Source organism: Xenopus laevis, chromosome 9_10L (genome assembly GCF_017654675.1).
Source record: "Xenopus laevis strain J_2021 chromosome 9_10L, Xenopus_laevis_v10.1, whole genome shotgun sequence".
NCBI lineage: Eukaryota > Metazoa > Chordata > Amphibia > Anura > Pipidae > Xenopus > Xenopus laevis.
The window spans coordinates 59,494,271-59,515,488 of record NC_054387.1 but is presented as its reverse complement, the minus strand read 5'-3'; the positions used below and the strand labels follow the sequence as shown (position 1 = coordinate 59,515,488).

The following is a 21,218-nucleotide window of genomic DNA, read 5'->3' as shown; positions in this document are numbered from 1 at the left end:
TAAGCCTTATCAGAAAGCTCCATCTAAATATAACAGTAAACCCCCAAAGTAATGTTGCTTTGAGTCCCCTGTCAAAAGAAACACAGCATTTCTTTCCTTCTATTGTGTACACATGGGCTTCTGTATCAGACTTCCTGCCTTCAGCTTAAACCTCATTGCCCTGGGCAAGAGCATGCTCAGTTTGTTCCTCTCCCCCCACCCCTCCCTTCTCTACTGTAATCTGAGCCCAGAGCAAGGAGAGACTCAGGCAGGAAGTGATGTCACACCACATTAAAGGAACAGTAACACCAAAAAATGTAAGTGTTTTAAATTAATGAAAATATAATGTACTGTTGCCCTGCACTGGTAAAACTGATCTGTTTGCTTCAGGAACACTACTATAGTTTATATAAACAAGCTGCTGTGGAGCAATGGCGGAAATTAAAAAACGGCTATATGGCACAGGTTAACTAATGGATAACAAATAACACCATTAGACAGGCAGAGCTTCTTTGCTATCTGCTGTGTAACCTGAGCCTTTTCTCCTTTGAATGGCTGCCCCCATTGCTACACAGCAGCTTATTTATATAAACAATAGTAGTGTTTCTTAAGCAAACACAGCAGTTTTACCAGTGCAGGGCAACACTACATTATATTTTCATTACTTTAAAACACTTTTATTTTTTGATGTTACTGTTCCTTTAATACTGCAGCTCCTATCCTAAACAAACAGAGAGTTTCTAGAGCTTTTTACTCAGGTATGGTAAAACATTCTACAGAATAAATATAGCATTCTTGCTTGTACTATTGCAGCTAATCTATTGGCAATAAAATGCCTCCGTAGCTTTCCTTCTCCTTTAAGCCCCATATTGCCTACAAAAGTAGACAAATGAGTTTCTATGGTCAAGGATTCAAGCTAAATATCAAACTGTAGAGATGCAAAATAAACAACTGTAAAGCTTTCTCTCTATATACATAATTATTTTTAGTCTGTGACCCTTCAGCTGTTGTTGGGCTGTCTTTCGGTGCTAGGAGTTGTACTCCCTAATCTTGCCCTTCTGAGTCCCTACTGACCTACTGTCACAATCCTGGCCCATTGTTGCCATCATGACCTTTCAGTGGGTGCTAGGAGCTTTACTGCCTATATCTTTACCTGTGGTCTCCGTCTTCCCCAATTGCTTCCATCTTGTCCTACTTGTCTCTATCTTAAACTATTGTTTCTATCTTATCTTACTGTTTTCATCTTGTCCTACTGTCTCCATCATGCCCTACTTTCTCAATCTTGTCCACTGCCTCCATCCTGTCTTACTTGACTCTATCTTGCCCTACTGTTTACATCTTGCCCTACTGTCTCCATCTTCTTCTACTCCATTTCCATAGTGCCCTCTTGCACTGCTGTACCTATTATCTTTCACAGCTAGAGGCAGCAGGTTGCACATGATGTAAATACATGACTCTCATTGGTAGATGTCTGTGTTTCTGATCCTGTATCTTTATCTGAAATGATTAGAACCACAATTCAGTTCCAATTTAGTAAGGATGACTCAGAGCGGGAGAAATGCAAGTTGAGAGCAGGGAAAGGGAGAGGAAAGAACATCCAAAATATTGTGTGAGAAGCACAAAAGGACAGAAAGAGAGAAGGAGAAGTCGGGAGATGAAGAAGACACTAGAGAGGCGCCTTAATCAAATGCTTGTGCATTATGTAGCCAATCATGTACTAATGTGTTTTTCACACACTTTTATCCTTTTATGATTTGTTTAGCAACTCTGCAGTCTGGAATATAAACTACATTCTGGTTGCTAGGCTCACTGGCCCATAATTCTGTGGTATATGAGCAAACATAGTGGCCGTTCCTGCTGAATTATGGCTGCTTCTTGGCACCTTCATTGGTTGTGAGCTTGAGTTTTGCCTTTTAACCATGGTGCAGTTATATTTTCTCTTTCCTCCAATAATTCCCTACAGTTTCCTTTGATACTTTGTATGATTTTAACTTTCACTTGACAGACACCTTGTATCACTTGTGCAGAGCAGTGACCAACTACTAAGCCTTTTCCAAAAACCTCTTCCATGCCTCACATATGGTGATTTTCAACAATTGAATTAGCTAAAGAACATAAAATAAAATGAATATGTAATGTCTAGAATAATTGTGGATAGGCAGAATGTTCTGGGCACACAATAAGCTTTACCTATAAACAGTATGGTCTAAGGGAAACAATATGGCACCACCCACACAGATGTAAAAATACAAATATACAGGGAAGGAATGTTCTGGGCCCACAATGAGCTTTACAATGTACTGTACTGTGCAAAGGAAACAATAAGGCACCTCCCACCCAAATGTAGAACAACAAGGTGCCCAGGTCTTTGGAGGCTCCCAACATCACCTACGCAGCATGCAGCACACCGCCCACATGCACTGGAAGCAATAGCACACATTTTTAGTGATTTGAGTGACTATAAAGGAAGTTGTCCCTACAGTCTGCTTCCTCTGTAATTATGCCACTGGAATGTTCTGGGCACACAATAAGCTTTGCATTCACACTATACTGTTTAGGGGAATATGGCACCTCCCACCCATATGTATAAATACAAATACAAAGAAAAGGAATGTCCTGGGCACACAATAAGCTGTACCCTCAATATGGCAATAATATGGAAACAACATGGCAGCTTTTTCCCATATGTATAAATACAAATAGACAGTGCAGTATGAGGTTATAGCTTCTCTGTATAAGAGAAACAATAAGGCACTTCACACCCATATGTATAAATACAAATATACAGAGAAGGGATGTTCTGAGCTTTACACTTATATCATACTGTGGATTCAATGGGAAATTATTTATGATGTACATGGTCCCATATCTATATCCAGCCCATTGCAATGCAGCACACACACTATCTTTGTTTTCCCACATTTGCTTGGCTTCCTGGGACACATTATCACAGCTGATCTGACCTATTTCTGTGTGTATCGCTGGGCGAGGGCCGGGGGAGGCAGATTTCATTATTACTGATATACAAACATTACATTGGCCAAAGCAGCGGAATAAACACAGGCACAGTGTCTGCGATTTTCCTGTCACTTCTGCCTGCAGTTGCCTTCTGGTTCATTAACGTGTCTAGCAGAGAGTGCGCTATGTTTGGGCTAATTGTTTGTGCATCAGCCAGCCAGCTTCTTTCTCTATAGACTTTTAAATATTAAGTGCAATGTGGCCTTGATGGTGCTGCCCCAGCCCAAACCTGGAAACAAAATGTCATGGCTATTTAAAGCAGCCTTTGTTTATCCATTTTGGTTATCTGTCTCTTAAAACAACGTAGCAGAAGTTAGCTTTCCTCTTCAGGACAGTTGGCATTTGCTATATTGCGTTAGGAGTCAGAACCAAAGGTGCAGCGACTATAAATTTTAATTGAAATTTCACTCACACATGACTAAGGGAATGTTTAATTAATTATTATTGTGAATTTTTTTTTTTGAATTACATTATTCCCATCAAATAAGAGTTAAAGGGGTGGTTAAGTTAATTTTAATATGTTATAGAATGGCTAGTAATAAGCAACATATCAATTGGCCTTCAATTTTTTTTTTTTGAGTTTTTAAACTATTTACCTTCTTCTTTTGACTCAATTGGGAGGGGGTCACTGACCCCATCTAAAAAAAACTATGTTTTGTAAGGCTATAAATGTATTGTTATGACTACTTTTTCGTACTCATTTTTCTATTCAAGCCTCCTCCAATTCACATTGCAGTCTCTTATTCAAATCAAGGCATGGTTGCTAGTGTAATTTGGACTCTAGCAACCACATTCCTGGAATTGCAAACAGGAGAGCTTCTGAATTAAAAGCTAAATAGCTAAAAAAAAACAACAAAAGAAACCCAATTGCAAAGTGTCTCAGAATATCACTCACTATATCATATTAAAAGTTTATTTAAAGGGGAACAACTATAGCACCTACCTGCAGATATTGCCATACTGCCCCCTGGTGGTGGAAACTGCAAGTCACAGTCCTACAATAGGGTTACAGTCATTCAGTAACTTGTGTAAGAGCAAAGCAAGGTTCATTTATTAGTCTATATATAATTATTGTTGGATACAGACAGTCTAGCAGTGCTCTTTCTTTCTGACATTTGCCCTCCTGCCTGTTGGGTCATTGCACTGCCCCCACCCCCAAAGCACAGGGAGGTGCAAGAGCACAAGGGGTAGACTTCTGCCTAGGGAGGGAATGGCAGTGCTGTGTTCATCACACTGGATAAGAATCCTGGCACCAGTTGCACAGGCCAATCCATAGAGCAGGTGTTAAGGACAGGGCTCCATTACAGTCTGCATCCTCTGCTGCTCCCTAACATGTGCGTCTACATTCTGAACACAGGCAGCACATTATTCATGGGGGTCGCCTTTGAGAAATGGAGAGCAATGTCAAAATGCAACAGAAATTGTGTATTGCACCTGTTTTATTGCACACTGCCTTCACTTAAGCAACTGACACCTCTACTGACACATTCCTTTTAAAATCTGGAATCAGGTGCATTGTGGGTGATTTGAGCATTTTTATTTGCCCTGTTGTCTTGTCTTCCCCCTTCAGAATTTTGTTTTTGCTCTAGAGTCGTAATGCAAGGGCAAGCAAGGTCTTGAGCTGTATTAAAAGGGGAATAGATTCTTGAGAGGAGGGGGTTGTTTTTACACTGTATAGAGCACTGGTAAGGCCCCATCTCGAATATGCTGTACAGTTTTGGTCTCCAGTGCTCAAAAGTGTGATTATTGAATTAAAAAAGGGTCCAGAGAAGGGCAACTAAGCTGGTAAAAGGTATGGAATATTTCATCTATGAGTAGGATTGCCACCTTTTCTGGAAAAAAAATACCGGCCTTCCTATATACTGTATTTATCTTTTTTCCCTATTAGCAACAAAATTTTCTTAAACTCTGGTCTCCCCTTTTTAAAATTCTGAAGTCTGATAAAATTTACATAATAAAATTTATGTATACTTCAGATGAAAACTCCTCTTCTTGGGCACATTGTAAGTCTAAGATTGATTGATTGAAGATGTGATAATTTTGTTATTCATTTGGGTAATTATTTTGTTATGTTTGTTGATAGAGAGGAAGACTTTATCTTATTTTATTTTATTTAATTTTGTTTTTCTTTGATGAATTTTGTTGATGTCCTTACTTGATGTTTTGTTAACAATGAACTGCTACATAATATTTCTTATTATTATGTAATTGGTTAATGTTATGCTAAGCTATTGCTTTGCTGCTCTTTGTTCTTTCTGTTTTTTAAAAATGCTAATATAAACAATTGAAAAGAACAACATTGGGATCAACCATAATTTTTACCGGCCAGGCCACTGAAATACCGGCCAGATGGTAACCCTATCTATGAGGAAAGACTGGCCAAATTGGGAATCTTCATGCTGGAGAAAAGGCGCTTAAGGGGTGATATGATAACTATGTATAAATATATAAGGGGATCATATAATTATCTCTCTAATGCTTAATTTACCAGCTGACATGTCGGCACCATTCCGATCAGAAGAAAGGAGGTTCCGCCTAAATATTTGGAAGGGGTTTTTCACAGTGATAGCTGTGAAGATGTGGAATTCTCTCCCTGAATCAGTTGTACAGGCTGATACATTAGATAGCTTTAAGAAGGGGTTGGATGGCTTTTTAGCAAGCGAGGGAATACAGGGTTATGAGAGATAGCTCATAGTACAAGTTGATCCAGGGACTAGTCTGGTTAGGCAGGTTATATATAGAGTTAAAAGGCTGAACTTGATGGACATGTGTCTTTTTTGAACCTAACTTACTATGTTACTGTGTTACTATGTCCTTTCCTGCCGCAGAAACATCAGTCCTGCTGTGCATCCCAGACTAATAAATGTCCTCTATGTTCCATTTGAAATTCAGATTGATAGACAAAATAATTGCCTGTACTGTTGTTGTACAGTGCTGAGTGTGCAGATGCTTAGACCATTCCATTTCCATTCATGTGAATAATAGGGGCCACAGTGGGGTGTCAGGCTGAAATACGCTGGCACAGAAACTCTACATGTCCCGTTACCCTATGGAGTTGCTACAATAAGATCAAAGTGGGACATCATTTGTCTTTGTCAGAACTTGCAACAAATTGGAGCAGGAGATTTTATGAGCACAGATTTCCTTGCATTAATAGCGACAAATTCAGAATACGTATTAAGTTTCCGGCATGTGTGCAGCCCACTGAGACTTCACATTGTCATTTGAGAAGTCTAAATAAAATGGGGGTGATACATTGTAATTGTCACACTGTGAGCAGCACAGGGGGGCAGGCAGAGAGGAGGGAGCTTGGGATTTCTCTATTAATTACCAAACTGGTCCTGTCTGTGTGGCGCTCACACTTGTAACCGTTTAAGCCATCTGGCGTCCCACTGCTGCCTGGAACATCACTTTGCTGACACGGAAATTTCATGTAAAGATTTTTTAATTACCCCATGTTGCAAATGGAAGTCTCTGTTATCCCGGTTTTCAGACAGAACAATCGGTGATAATTCATTATTCCTCGTGCAGCTGTTGTTGGCTTATTAATGATATCTCCCAATTTCCCTTCCCCATCTTTTTTTCTTTAATACATACTGTATATATATATTTATGGATTTTAGTTTCTAAAAAATCTGTTTCAATATAATTAGGACAGGAATTCCAATGGCAGCAATCCTCTAGGGAAAACACACAGCAGGTAACAAGCAGTCGAGTTGGGATTGTTCTCATTGGAGGCTTAAATGAGAATTAAAATCTGAAAAAGTATCAGGCTAGGAATACTGTATTTTATATACTGAACTTACTGTACAAGACTAGAAGTTCAGCAGCTCTTTTATCAAGGCCTTTCAATCTATCCACATCATCTAATATTTTGCGTGTCAGTGGCACTGCACATGCTCAGTGTGTTCTGGGCTAAGCATAGGGGAAATAGTGGGAAATCATTATATAACATTAGTGAACTAACGCATCTGCCCATGTTGGATTGTGTTTTGCAGGGGGAGCTCCTGAGTCCGTGTCGGTGTGACGGATCAGTACGGTGCAGTCACCAGCCATGCCTGATTAAATGGATTGGTGAGAGAGGATCATGGAGCTGCGAGCTTTGCTATTACAAGTACCACGTTATCGCCATTAGCACAAAGAACCCTCTTCAGGTAAAGGTATATAATTCCATTATATTATCTTTATTATAAACACTCCAATACAGGGTATATGACTTTGCATTCCCGCCCATTTCGGGGTAGCATGTGGGTCCAGAGAAGTGACAATTTCTTTCGGTTTGGCCAAACCGGAGGCAACTCTTCCCTGGGTGCATATGGGCACTGATTTCCCTGCTCTGTTTCTCTACATTAGGAACTCAACCACTTTTATTTATTCTTATCATCTCATGCCTGGGCTCAATCTCCTTTCTATATACAGCTAATAATAAATGGCACATATGATGCCGCCTCATGCCACTGGGTTCCCAGGGTGAAGGCCCAATTAAACTCTATTAAACAATAATATATGTAGAAATAAGTCAAATATTGAACAGTAATATATGTAGAAATAAGTCAAATATTAAACAGTAATATATGTAGAAATAAGTCAAATCAACTGCTGTGTTTTTTTCTTGAAGACATGTCAGAATTGAGAAAGCCAGTTGGATGACTGGTGAAACGTCTTCAAGAAAAAACACAGCAAGTCCAGTTGATTTGACTTATTTCTACAGATATACCATAACCTGGATGCATGAGAATCTTCACAAACAAGTAACAATTTGACCACTGGTGGGTGGAGGGAGTATTTCAGATCCTCCAATAGTTATTTAATTTGACCTACAAAGACCCAAACCTGTTTCCTACATGGTCCAGCACTGCAGCATCTGTCCGACTCGCTATCTAACAGTGACACAGCAAACACCCAACCAGATTTAGGCGAACAGGTTATGTTCTTTTTTGATGATCCTTCATTTCATGTGGAGTACAGGGGTCGCCCAAATTGCACAGCTCCTTGCATCTGTCAAAATTAACAGAGATGGGAAATATTTGTGCTAGATGATCCAGTGGCAAAGAAGTTTTATCGTAGGTGTTTTTCTATTGTTAAATCTCTCTCTCTCTCGCTGCCTCTAATTTTTAATTCCTCCATTCTTTCCCTATCCCAGCTTGAGACTTTCTGGATCTTTTATAAACTACAAAACCCTTCCTTTGACACAGTTCGTTCCAAACGATCTGCCAATACGTATAACTGTCTGCGCCCAATCTGCCCAATTCCATGTGATCACTCTCAGATTGTCACTTGTTCTGTGGTTTAATGATTTGCGTCACCAGAAATCCCAATATGTTCTGCTCTAAAGCGACTGTGATAGGAAGTTGTTGTGGTGGCAGTGCCATTAGGCTCCATTTGTTATTCATCTTTTGTGGTTTTAGAACATTTCCATACTCTCTTTCCAGGCTATTGGCTGGGGTCAACTTGCTCATAAATCTGAAAGCAGTCTGGCTGCACAACTGAATTTCTTGTTGATATATTTTCATTCACACTGCTGCCTGGTTGCTGGTGACACAGTGGGTGGTGCGGTCCTAGAAGTAGTAACAGAACTGGCCATGTGTCTGACAGGCTAATATTCTCCCCCCAAACTAATGTGGGCCCTATCCGGTGCCTTTGTCTCCTTATGTTCCCTCAGTGGCAAGCCATCTCCCTAACTGTCATCGAGAAGGTGCAGATTGCAGCGGCCATCTTGGGCTCCCTCTTCCTTATCGCCAGCATCTCTTGGCTCATCTGGTCGACCTTCAGCCCCTCGGCAAAATGGCAGCGCCAGGACTTGCTGTTCCAGATCTGCTATGGAATGTACGGCTTCATGGACATTGTCTGTATAGGTAAGTGGTACAGACCAGATGTACAGAGATCATATCATGCAGCACTTACACAATGGTGGGTAAATGGGGCACAGGGATGGATTGTCCCATTGGGATACCTGGAAATATGCCGCTGAGCCCCAATCCTGTTGGACCCCAGTCACTGCCCACCTGCCTCCCTCCCTTCTGGCCTGCCAACTGACACTGATTAAACACCTTTGCTGGGCCCCACCACCTCCCCATTGCCCTGCTGCTCACTACATCATCTCTTGCCCTGCTGGCGCCCATCATAGGGCCCCGCCAACGACTTGCTGGTAGACTGAATGAAGGTAAGAAAAATTAACAATGGTTGTGTGTTCCACTATAGAACATGACAATCTTTTTTTTTTAAAGACTTTTATTTTAAATGTTTAAAAAAACACAAACACTTTCAAAAGAAAACAAGAGAGAGAGAGGGGGGGGAAGGGACCACAAGAGAAGGGAGGAGGTGAGGAAAGGGAACAGGACAAACATAATGCATGTCCATCTTTAATTTTCCTTGCTGCCTTCATGATCAAAATGACAAACAAAGCTTGGAAGACAATAAAGGGAATCTTTCAAGATGCAAATCTGAGGCAAGTGCTTGTGTCACTGAAGAGGTTACACGTAACTGAGTCTGCAGCAAATTATCAGAACATTCTTTGGCTGAATTTTCATTTAAGGTGAAATTATGAAACCAAAATAACTTAATATAGTCCCCAGAGAAAAATGTTGTTTCTGAAATCTTAATCTTAAAAGAACATATCAGTATTTTTGGGGTTAATATGCCCAGTATCCTTTTCTGTAGTTATCTTGCTGGCATGCATAGGGTTAATGTGCTCATAGTCCATTTCTTCCGTGATGTAACTAGCGTGTCTAGGGTTAATGTGCTTAGAATGTATTCTGCAGTGATCTTACTGGTATGTCTGAAGTTGATATGATTGCTATCCATTTTTTGCAGTGATCTTACTGGCACGTCTGGGCTTAAGGTGCACATTGTGCATTTTCTGCAGTAATTATACTGGCACGTCTAGGGCTAAATGTGTGGCAAAGGGCCTAAAGATAGCATAGTGGCACCCTGCTAAGTGCAGTACATTTTTTGGGGCCCACTAACATTCCTCTTAGCTGTGCACATTTGTGCACATAGCGGGGGGGGGGGGGGTAAAGATAATGTAAAATCTGTGAGGGGTGGTGGCAGATTTGTAGAGTGGGCCCCTAGAATGAGATTCACTGGTGGGCTCCAGGTACCCCATCCCATGCTGGTGTGACAAGTGATTAACAAGTTATTATTACATCAAGGTGTTCTACTGTTTCAATATTCCATACTATTTACATACTATTATTTTCTTCCTCTTGCCCTGATGTCTCCATGTTGTCCTACTATCACCATGTTAACCTTATGCCTCCATTTTTCCATACTGTCTCTAACTTGTCCTACTGTCTTCATCTTGTTCTATTGCCTCCATCTTGCTCTGCTGTCTACTGTCTCAGTCTTGCCCTTTTGCCTCCATTTAAGCTTATTGTCTCTAGCTTGTCAACTGTTGTGTCGTACTGTCACTATCTTGTCCTACTATCTTCATCTTTTCTTCTGTTTCCATTATGTCCAGCTGTCTCCATCTAGGAAAATGTCTCCAATTTGCCATACTGTCTCAGTCTTGACCTCCTATACCTCTTATACTATGTCTAGCTTGTCTTATTGTTTTCATTTTTCCTTGCTGTCTCCATCATGTTTACTGTCTCCATCTTGCCCTACTGTCTCTATCAGCATTTATTTATGCAGCTCAGTCAACATATACAATGCACTGCCCTATTATCACAGAGAAAAGCAACACAATCCTAAAGAGTCACTTCTTTAACAGATTTGTTAAACCTGATTTGTAGAATCAGTGCTAGAATGTCCAACCTGAGGCAACTGAGGCATTTTGTGTGTTTTGTGTTGACTTGGGAATGAGAGCAGCGAGCAGCACTGATTAACCAACGCAGACTTTGCTCCCTCATTGGTAGTGTCTCATCTTCTAAAACTCATCCAGTCCTTTGAATATTTCCCAGCACAGAAGGAAACATTCTGTGAATTATCTGAGGAGCGAGGGATTGCTAACAGCACGAAGCCTTCTCTGTGCAACAAAGAGCGACTTCTGTCAGTATCAATGGCACATAATGGGCAGGAGAATGATACCCAACTGCCTGGGGGCTTTATTCCTCCTTTTATTATTGTGTATAAGTATTTCCATGGAAATAGTCCTCATGTTCTATTATCATCCTTTTACCCTGTGTGAGCGTGGCTGATTATTAAAGGGTAACGCCACGAAAAAACGGTTTATTTATGCATAATGGAAGAAAATGAACTTGCCGATATCCATTCATTCCTCATGTTGAGGAGAACCAAATTTGCTATATTGTTTCAGAACCAGAGAAACGAGAGGGACAAACAAACATGCTTCCAATAGCCATTCCATTTATATTTACACCCCAGCCCTGGTGACAGTAATGGAGTCCTGACAGCTAGCTAGACAGTCTGTACAGCACAACACTACAAGGAAAGCCTGGAGCCGCTGATGGCCCAGTACCAGCGGCAAACATTTTACCACTAAACATTTATAATTTTCAGCTGATCCACAGCCCAACTCGAGGCCTCCGAAACGGAACATAATCCCATTTATATTTATGAACTCGGAATAAAACTGCTTTTGGCCAGCACCCATTTCAATTATAAATTCTCTAAAATTCCATTTTAGTGTTTTCTTGATTTAGGAGGCCAAACGAAATTAAATTGGCATTAGCAGTCTTGTAGTGATTTCTGTAGCCCTCCAGCTGTAGTTAAACTACACCTCCCAGCATCCCCTAACAGACTGGAGTGATGATGGCTGGACATTGTGGCCTTGGAGACTATCCAACTGTACAAGCACGCTCATAAAATAAAAATGCAAATAGCCTTTTCTAACACTTATGCCCATTGGCATAAGACCTGCATGGCTGGAAAATCAAACTTTCATTCTTTCTCTTTCCAGACTTAGACTATACCATTAGTGTGTGCTGAGGGGAAGGGTTGGCAGAGAAGGCCATAATTGTGGGTGCTGTGCCCAGGAACTGGCAAGGCAAGGGAGTATAATGTACATTGGCAGCTGGATAGAGTTATGACACCATAAAACAGTGGAACAAGCTACCAATCTGATCTGGCACTGACCAGGCCAGTGCCCTCGGCCCATCTGGACAGATGTCATGCTATTATTTAGTTGAGTATGTTCATGTGAGTGCAGGTGGGAATTCTGCAGGAGCACGGGGGCCTGTTACATTACTTTCTAGCATTATTATCTGTAAAAAGATCCTGTGTGTATTTTCCTGATTAGGAGGTCTTTTTCACCCAGACACAGCAACTCCTTGTATTAGTCAACAGGGGGCACTCTGCAGCAGATCTGCTTACAAGAAAGTGACTTTTATATTCACAATTGAATTCAGTTTTTAATGGTGTCATTGGAAGTGACCAGTAAGTAGGGATGTACAGAATCTAGGATTCTGTTTGGGTTTTTGGCAAGATTCAGCCTTCTTCGGCAGGATTCAGACTTTTCGTTACACAAACAAGAAAGTGAATACATTTTTAAACCACACGCTGCTCTCGCGGTTCTCTTTTCTTCCCAATGTGTGTATATATATTTCCCTGTTGTCTCAATCTTGTCCTACTGTCTCCATCTTGTCCTACTGTCTCCATCTTGTCTTACTGTCTCCATCTTGCCCTACTGCCTCCATCTTGTCTTACTTTCTCCATCTTGCCCTACTGTCTCCATCTTGTCTTACTGTCTCCATCTTGTCTTACTGTCTCCATCTTGCCCTACTGTCTCCATCTTGCCCTTCTTTCTCCATCTTGTCCTACTGTCTCCATCTTGGCCTACTGTCTCCATCTTGCCCTATTGTCTCCATCTTGTTGTACTGTGTCCATCCTTATTATGTCTAGCGTCCTTCATTGTAACCACCATTTTCTTCTCTTGCCATATTTCCATATTGCTTCAATCTTCCCTAAGTATCACCCTAAGTATCACCATCTCTACTATATTGATATTGACCTACTGTTCCATCTTGCTCTACTGTCTCTATCCACATTGCTTTCCCTGTGTCAACCTTTCCATATTGCTTTCATCTTACCAACGTTTCTCCATCTTGCTCTACTGTGTCCATCTTTCCCTACTATCTCTATATTGCCTTATTGTGTTAAATTTTCCTTACTGTCTCCATCTTACCCTACTGTGTCTATCTTACTCTACTTTGTCTGTCTTGTCCTACTGTCTTTATCTTGCTTGCTGTCCAACTTTCCCTACAGTTTCCATCTTGTTCTACTGCCCTACTGTCTCCATCTTGCCCTACTGTCTCCATCTTGCCCTGCTGTCTCCATCATGCTCTACTGTCTCCAGCTTGCCCCACTGTCTTCATCTTGCCCTGCTGTCTCCATCTTGCCCTACTGCCTCCATCTTGTCCTACTGTCTCCATCTTTCCCCACTGTCTCCATATTTTCCTCCTTTTTCCATCTTGTCTCATTCTTCTGTCAATCTTGCCCTACCATTCCCATATTGTTCTGGCCTTCAGTGTCGCTCTTGCTCTACTGGTGCATTCTTGCCTTACTATGGTCAGAATAAAATGGCAGCTAGCCCCAGTTGCACGACAAAGGGAGTTTTGTGGTTGATGCTCATTAGATCATTCTTTACCCTGCTAAATATAACTATCCCTTCATTTAAGTTAGGCAGAAATGAGTCAGAAAATCATGTTGGGGGGAAGAGAGGCAGCAATTCCCTGTCACACAGTGTTGCATACACCCAATATAATGGAATCGCTTTAAACTGACTCACCTAAATGACTCCCTGCCCTTCCGATCTGAGCTATTCTGTAGTTTGTAAAGACAAAACCAGTTTAGGAATTTATCACCTCTTAAAAGGAACTAAAATGTTCTGAAAGCTTGCTATGATTATCACCTGTATACCACATTTTTTTTTTCACCTTCTACATCAACACCTACAACAGAGCTGCCCAGCTCCTTCTGTGTGGAAGACCTGTAAGCTGGCACACTTTATGTTTCTGGGCTGGATCATATAAAAATAATGTTATATACAGCAGTCTGTGGAGCCATTGATAAGCCGGGCCATATAAAGGGCAACAGTGTAGCAGAAGTCCATTCTCATCCAGGTTTGTTAATCAATTGACCTCTACTACAGTATTTCAGGTGTCAGAACCAGCAGTGCAATAACGCAGGGCCAGGCTTTCATAGAAATTAATTACACAAATACTTCTAAAACTAGTGAAACTGTATGTAAATTTGGAGTTACACTTTCACTCGGTTTTTGGGTTAAGTTGCCCTTTAAATAAACAACCATATCAATAAGCATGATAAATAAAAAATACACAGCAACAGCAATATGAAGGTAGGATTTCCCTTTAAATGCAGGTAGCGCCTGTATAGAATGTAGGAAATTCAGCAGTGAGTCCGGTGTGAGTTGGCTGCACCAGCCAAGTATAAAGTAGTGCCTCTGGGTTTGGAGAATTGATTAATTGATGCAGCCGTGAAACAAGTATTTTATTTCAGACAAGTTTTAGAAGTCGGAATCCTGGCCCCAGTCCAGCGCTTGGGTGCACACGTGGGGCTGAAGAGTCTGAAATTTCACTTTAAATGAGTAACAATATATCCAGGAACCTGAACTGCTTCACATAGAAAGAAAAACTAGGAAAAAAGTGTGGCAAGTTACAGTTGTGTAAAGTGATGAGCTACACTGCGGAAAATGTTGCCACTATACAGTATAAATAAAGGGATATTATTAGCAGAGATTAAATCTTGGAGTTGCTTTTTATTTCCTCTTCAATACAGTCTGTTCCCCTGACCTTCATATCATTTTAAAGGGGGATGTAAACCCCCTATTGAAAGAAATTATCACACTGAGCAGCTTTCCATTATACATTCATTAAAATAAAATCATGTAAAAGTGATTAATGCTTTTTTTCTGAGCACTTTTGCAATTGGCATTGTTCCTTTTTTTTTGTAGTTTGCAAGATATTAGCAGTTCATACACTGTGAATTTGAGTTTGAAGCAACAGTGCCACCTGCTGGTCATTTCAGAGTTCCAAACCTATAAAGAGCAACTCTCTATCCAACCCCCTGATGAAAGCTGATAATATCTCTCCAGCTGTTTATATTGCTTTGTCTCTTCCAGATTAAACAACGCAGCCTTTTTCCAGAGAAGTGACAGATGTTAATAACTTTTCCTGGGCAGTTTCGTGATGCGGTGGCATCTGGGCAGTTTGCAGGCCAAGTTATGGCTGTCAGTCAGTATCGCTCACAGGAGCCCAATGAATTAAATGTCAGTCATATGGCCATCTGATTCATTCAGTCATGTTCCAACTGATGATTATTGGCTTCTATGAATCAGAGCAGGACTGTAATGATTTCTAACATACTGTGACCCTTACAGGTATAATTTCCCTTATGTATAAATACAAATATACAGAGAAGAAATGCTCTGGGCACAATAAGTTATACTCTCATACTGTACTGTCTAAGGAAAACAACATGTCACCTCCATATGTGTGTATGTGTGTGTGTGTGTATATATATATATATATATATATATATATATATATATATATATATATATATATATAGATATATACACACACATACTGTATATGTATATACAGAGAAGGAATGTTCTGGGAAGGCAGTAAGCTATACCCACATACTCTACTGTCTATTTACAGGTCAAATAAATGGAAGGCAATCCTATTAGCCATCTCTGATACCAGGAGAATCTGGGAGTGTATTGGGGTTATGATAACGCACTACAAATCCTTTCAATTACACTGGATGCCCCTTGGAAACACAAGTGTATTTATGACCCATCCGTTAGTGTTTCTCAATGCACACCCCCCCCCCTTCCATGCGCTCCTCTCAGGTCTCAGCTACTTCTTGGAAAAAGCAATTATTATTTTCCCAAAGACATATTTATTTTCAGCTTCTTATTTGGATCTAACATCTTTGGGGATAATGGTTTAGCCCTTTAGCACCAAACAAAATAAGAAATTATTACGGCACGGAGCCAAGCGGGATGTAACTCCCAGCTCTGAAATAAGCTGCGTCCAATTGGTTTGGGAGTGAATTTCACCACGCACTTGTAGCTATTTCACACGTATAAAGAGCCAATGCAGTTTTATCTGGCCGCGTTTAATAAAAAGATTGCTCTGATGCTGGTTTCCCACCTACCCGGCATAGAGAAGGAAAAGGTGGAATATATATATATATACAGTATATATATATATATATATATATATATATATATATATATATATATATATATATATATATATATATATATATATATATATATATATATATATAATATCAAAACAGGGGGGTTGTGGGAGCACTCTAAAGGCTTTAAAGTATATATAAGTATAATAAATGCTATTGCATATGTACCCAAAACAGGGGTTATTTTGTTACAAAGTTATGATCATAAAATTGATAAGCCACCATACCACGTCAAGGTAAACCCCGAATGGCGGTCCCTAACTTGTTTTATATTTTATGTGCATTTTAGCATTACCTGTAATCAATGTCCGTTGAACGCTGTTTTTTCACTAAGGGCTAAATCCTCCCCAGCCAGCAATCAGGCTTTTAAAGGAGAGATATTCCCAAAACAAACGCCCAATTTTAAAAGCATAGGATCACCACTAGTTTAAAGGGGGGGTATGTTTAAAGGTGTGTATATATATACACACCTTGGAAAAAGTCCCAATGGGGACCGAAACGTCGGTTGGGCATACCATGCCATAATACAATATATTTTTTCAGCAAAGACCCTTGGTGCTGTTTTCTTTGTTTCTATATATATATATATATATATATATATATATATATATATATATATATATATATATATATATATATATATATATATATATATATATATATATATATACTGTATATACTGTATATATATATATATATATATATATATATATACTGTATATATATATATATATATATATATATATATATATATATATATATATATATATATATTTGCAGTGATGAACCGAACTCGCAGGTCTTATCAAGAGGAATCAGATTTTATTAGGTACGACTGACGTTTCGCTGGTACACCAGCCTTTTTCAGAGTGAGAAAGGCTGGTGTACCAGCTGAAACGTCAGTCGTGTCTAATAAAATCTGATTTCTTTATATAAGACCTGTGAGTGCGGCCTCATCTCTGTAAATTTATATATATATATATATATATATATATATATATATATATATATATATATATATATATATTCCAGTTGATTTCAGTAGAATCCAGATTATGTTTGATGAGATCTTTTAAGAATTATCATCTTACAAATCCTTTTTATCTATATGAAAGGCCAATGCTGTGCTTAATAATAGCTGTGCTGGGTCTTAGAGAAACAGGGAAGTCTGACCTATTAGAGGCTGGGAGTTAATGTGCTGTAGGTTGAGAAAGACTAATATAAACAGGGTAATGGAATAAAAAGGTAGGAATTTAGTCCAGTTTTCATACAGTTGACCAGTTATGTCTATCTTGCCATTCTGCTGCCATTTTTCTGTCTCTATCTTGGCTAGCTGTTTCCATATTGCCCTACTGTCTCCATATTTCCTTACTACATGCATTTTTTCCTGCGTCCACATCTTGCCTATAGTTCCCATCTTGTTCTGGAGTTTTGAACATGATTTGCTGTCTCCATCTTGCCCTAAAGTCTCCATCTTATCCTGCTGTCACTAACGTTTCTTTACTGTTTCCATCTTGCTCCTCCATCTTTATCTGGACTTGCTATGCTTTTCTTACCCTACTGCTGCCATTTTTGTTTTCTTCCCTATCTTGTCCTAATGTCTCCATCTTACCCAAATATTACTATCTTATCCTATGGCAGCTCTTGTAGTGCTATACCTGCTTTTTACCACTCATTATACATTTATTTGCTGCTTTATGGGGCATCTCTTTAACCCCCCTAAAGACAGCCCTGTTAAATGGGATGCTACATATATGGCATTGATGTGTGATTTGGTGGGACAAAAGGGATTAACCTTAATTAGAAAATGTAAATAGACGTACAAAGTCTTTCAACAGATTACTTGCAAAGCAAAATTGCCCTTATATGAGATTTAATTCCTTTAACTCCCCCCCCCCCTCTGAGGCAAATTGTAGAGGCTTCAGATGGGGTTTTTTTTTTGCCTTCCTCTGGACCAACTAGCAGTTGAGCACATTATATATAGACTTAAAAGGTTGAACTTGATGGACGAGTGTCTTTTTTCAACCTAACTTACTATGTTACATTTAAAAAAGATATATGCCTGCATTGCCTGGTGAGCAGCACATGAGCAATTATATGACTATGAAGATTTTCATTCATCCAGGTCATGGTATATCTAGTATAGGTAAATCTAAAACAACTGGACTTGCTGAGTAATGGATATGAATACATGAATCTTAGCAATTATATTTTACCAATGTTTGATTGAGATAGGACACTACAAAATCCTTTAATTTCTCCAAAAGGAAAGACAAATAGAACCTCTTCATGTAACACAGTTGTTTAATATCCACTAAAGTTTGATTGGAAGTTGCACATCAGTAATATCTCCCCTTCAGAATATGAATTCCCAATGTATCACCTGTCTGTGAATAAATCAAATCTCTGAACATGTTCCGCCCTCTGTCTCTTCCAGTTTGGTGCTCGCCGAATGCAACAGAGTAAAATCAATACTCAATTTTAAGGCCTGTAATGGAGGGGAAATAAAGACAATGAGCTGCTATTATTTGTACATTTGGCTTTATTGGGTGATGGGCCTCAGCGTTGTCTCCCCTTTATTTATCATTCTGGGATGGCCTCATGAGCGGATAATGCACAATCTTGTCCAGACATAATGATACCGGTGAATAAGCAGTTTGAAATCTTAGTTTTATTGATGTTGCAATGAAAAATATAATAAAACCATTTTTTTTGCATTTCATAATGAATATTTGTCATGAGATGCATGATGTTATTCCTGTTTTATCTCTCTCCATTTGAAGGGTATGTTTGCTGGGATAAATCATTGGCCCACCTCTCCCCATTATTTACCCTGGAAAGATTTTTGTACTTGCATATTTTCTGTGCTACTCTCTTTCCTTGTTGTCTGCCTGACCATGAGAAAGAGAGCAGCTCATGAATAGAGTCCAGAGACTGGATATTGGATTCACATACTAGGAAAAATGTTTTTGTGGATAGAATGGACATGGCCCCTATCCCAAGTGGGACACAAGCACTGGCAGCCTACAGGAGTTTATATTTGTCAATACACCTGTTTTTTATGCATCTAAATCATGCCTCCAAGCCTGGAATTCAAATATAAGCACCTGCTGGGAGTAACATCCAAGTGGTTGGTGAGCAATATGTTGCTCGCTGGCCACTGGTTGGGGGATCAGTGATCACTGCTTCTAGTACATATGAAAAATTTCTTGACTGCATTTGGAATGACAGTAAGCAATCACTATGATGTATTTTTGATTTGTATTTGTTTTACTTTAGGTTTGATCATTCACGAGGGTCCGTCAGTCTATCGGATATTTAAAAGGTGGCAAGCGGTGAACCAGCAGTGGAAAGTGATGAATTATGACAAGTCTAAAGACCTAGAAGACCAGAAATTAGGGACTAGCCAGCGAACCAACCAGCAGACAATATCTAATAATAACAACTCCTCTGTTGGCAACCCAGGCAGTAATACCACTCCTGCCGACAGTGGAAACCATGTCAATGGCCACTCTGGGACTTTATCTGATCACCACTGTGCTTATACCATCTTCCACATTCTAAGCCACCTTCGGCCACACGAACATAGAAGTCAGTCTAACGCTAACAGAGAGTTTGTAATGAGAGTGACCACTGTGTGAGGCAACCAGGAGGCCTTATCTGTAATGAGCAAACGCATGATTCTCTGTGCCTTTTTGCCTTACGGCCTCAGCTTAATCCTCTCACCAACAGAGAGGTTACTAGAGGCTGCGGAAGCTGAAAAGGTGCAATGCCCTGACCACGAACCAAGTGCAATACCGACTGTATAGAGAATTCAGACTTTTAAGCATGATGATAGATTCAGTCACCCAATGGGAAGGTTAGGGAACATGTGACGAGGCAAGATAGAAAAGTAGATTGTTGGCCTCCTTTTCAAAGGCTGAGGAGTACAGAATAAGTTTGTGGTACACCCTCTGCCCCATTTCCATAGACAAAAAAAACCCTATTGAAGTACCTGATGTTGCCACCCTTGGCATGGGTGCTGATATATAGAAATAAGGTCATTACTGCGGGCATCTTTTCCTACTATCACCATATGTTATACCAAATATGCCCACACTCTGACATTTTCTGAGGGACCTCAAGAGCCTCAACAGTCACCTCTATTTGCACCCCTATAGAAAGCTCTTGAAGCACAAATATGAATCGCTGAATTTGTTCTGTGAAGGAACCAACCCATCCTGTCCCCCAAGAATCTGTTTATTGCAGAGCTTTAAATCACATGAAAGAGTCAAACCATCCTCCTCTATCTCCAATCTCCGCCAAATCTACTGGGGCTATCTAAATTTATCAGGCTGTATAAATGCATAACACAACGTCCATCTATCAGAAGAGCATGAGGAGCCTCCAGCTCAATTGACCTAAGGAGATAATTCTGCAACCTGATCCCCATTACACTAACTGAAAGCCCAATGAGAATGTGATGGTTTTATAAACATGATCATATTCTTTATTGCGTGAGGATAAAAATGCAGTGTTATGATTTATTGAACCCTCGGCTGACATGAGCTTCTCTAAAGTGAAAATATTCTTCTCTGAATAAAAGGCAAAGGAATTTATTGGAAAACATCTACAACTAATTAAAACAAATGATCAAGTGCAACAGTTCAGAAACATTTCAATAAAGATTTTGTTAGAATTTGACCCTCTCTGTTCTTCATATATACATATATATATATATAAATGGGGGTGGAAGGAGCCCACCAAGAAACCATAAAAACAAGGTGTATCTACTTCTCCTGTCTTCATGGCCCAGGTTTTACATCTTCTTCTGCTATCATTTTAACCTTCTTGCCTTCTGCATTAATTTTCTATCTTCCTCTACTCCTTCCCCTTTTATGCTTATACAATTTTGTCTTTATCCCTGTTTTTTGTTTCTGCCCAAAGTTAAATTAAGGTTCTTACTTAACACCAAAAAATGAAAGTGTTTTAAAAGAATAACAACATAATGTACTGTTACCATGCACTGGTAAATCTGGTGTGTTTGCTACTACTACTACTATAGTTTATATAAAGTTGCTGTGTGGCCATGGGGACACCCATTCAAA

The 21,218-nt window shown here is 39.7% G+C and overlaps 1 protein-coding gene across 1 annotated transcript in view; it reads left to right on the top strand.

Annotated features, from left to right (window-relative positions):
• The window catches only part of marchf4.L (membrane associated ring-CH-type finger 4 L homeolog), a 46,351-nt gene extending 25,695 nt beyond the window's left edge, over positions 1–20,656 (top strand). Inside the window, exons 2-4 of the mRNA XM_018236845.2 lie at positions 6,996–7,157; positions 8,660–8,852; positions 19,411–20,656. Coding sequence (XP_018092334.2) covers positions 6,996–7,157; positions 8,660–8,852; positions 19,411–19,772 — 717 coding nt within the window. The 3' untranslated portion in view covers positions 19,773–20,656. The remainder of the gene's footprint in view (positions 1–6,995; positions 7,158–8,659; positions 8,853–19,410) is intronic.
• The last annotated feature ends 562 nt before the right edge of the window (positions 20,657–21,218 follow it).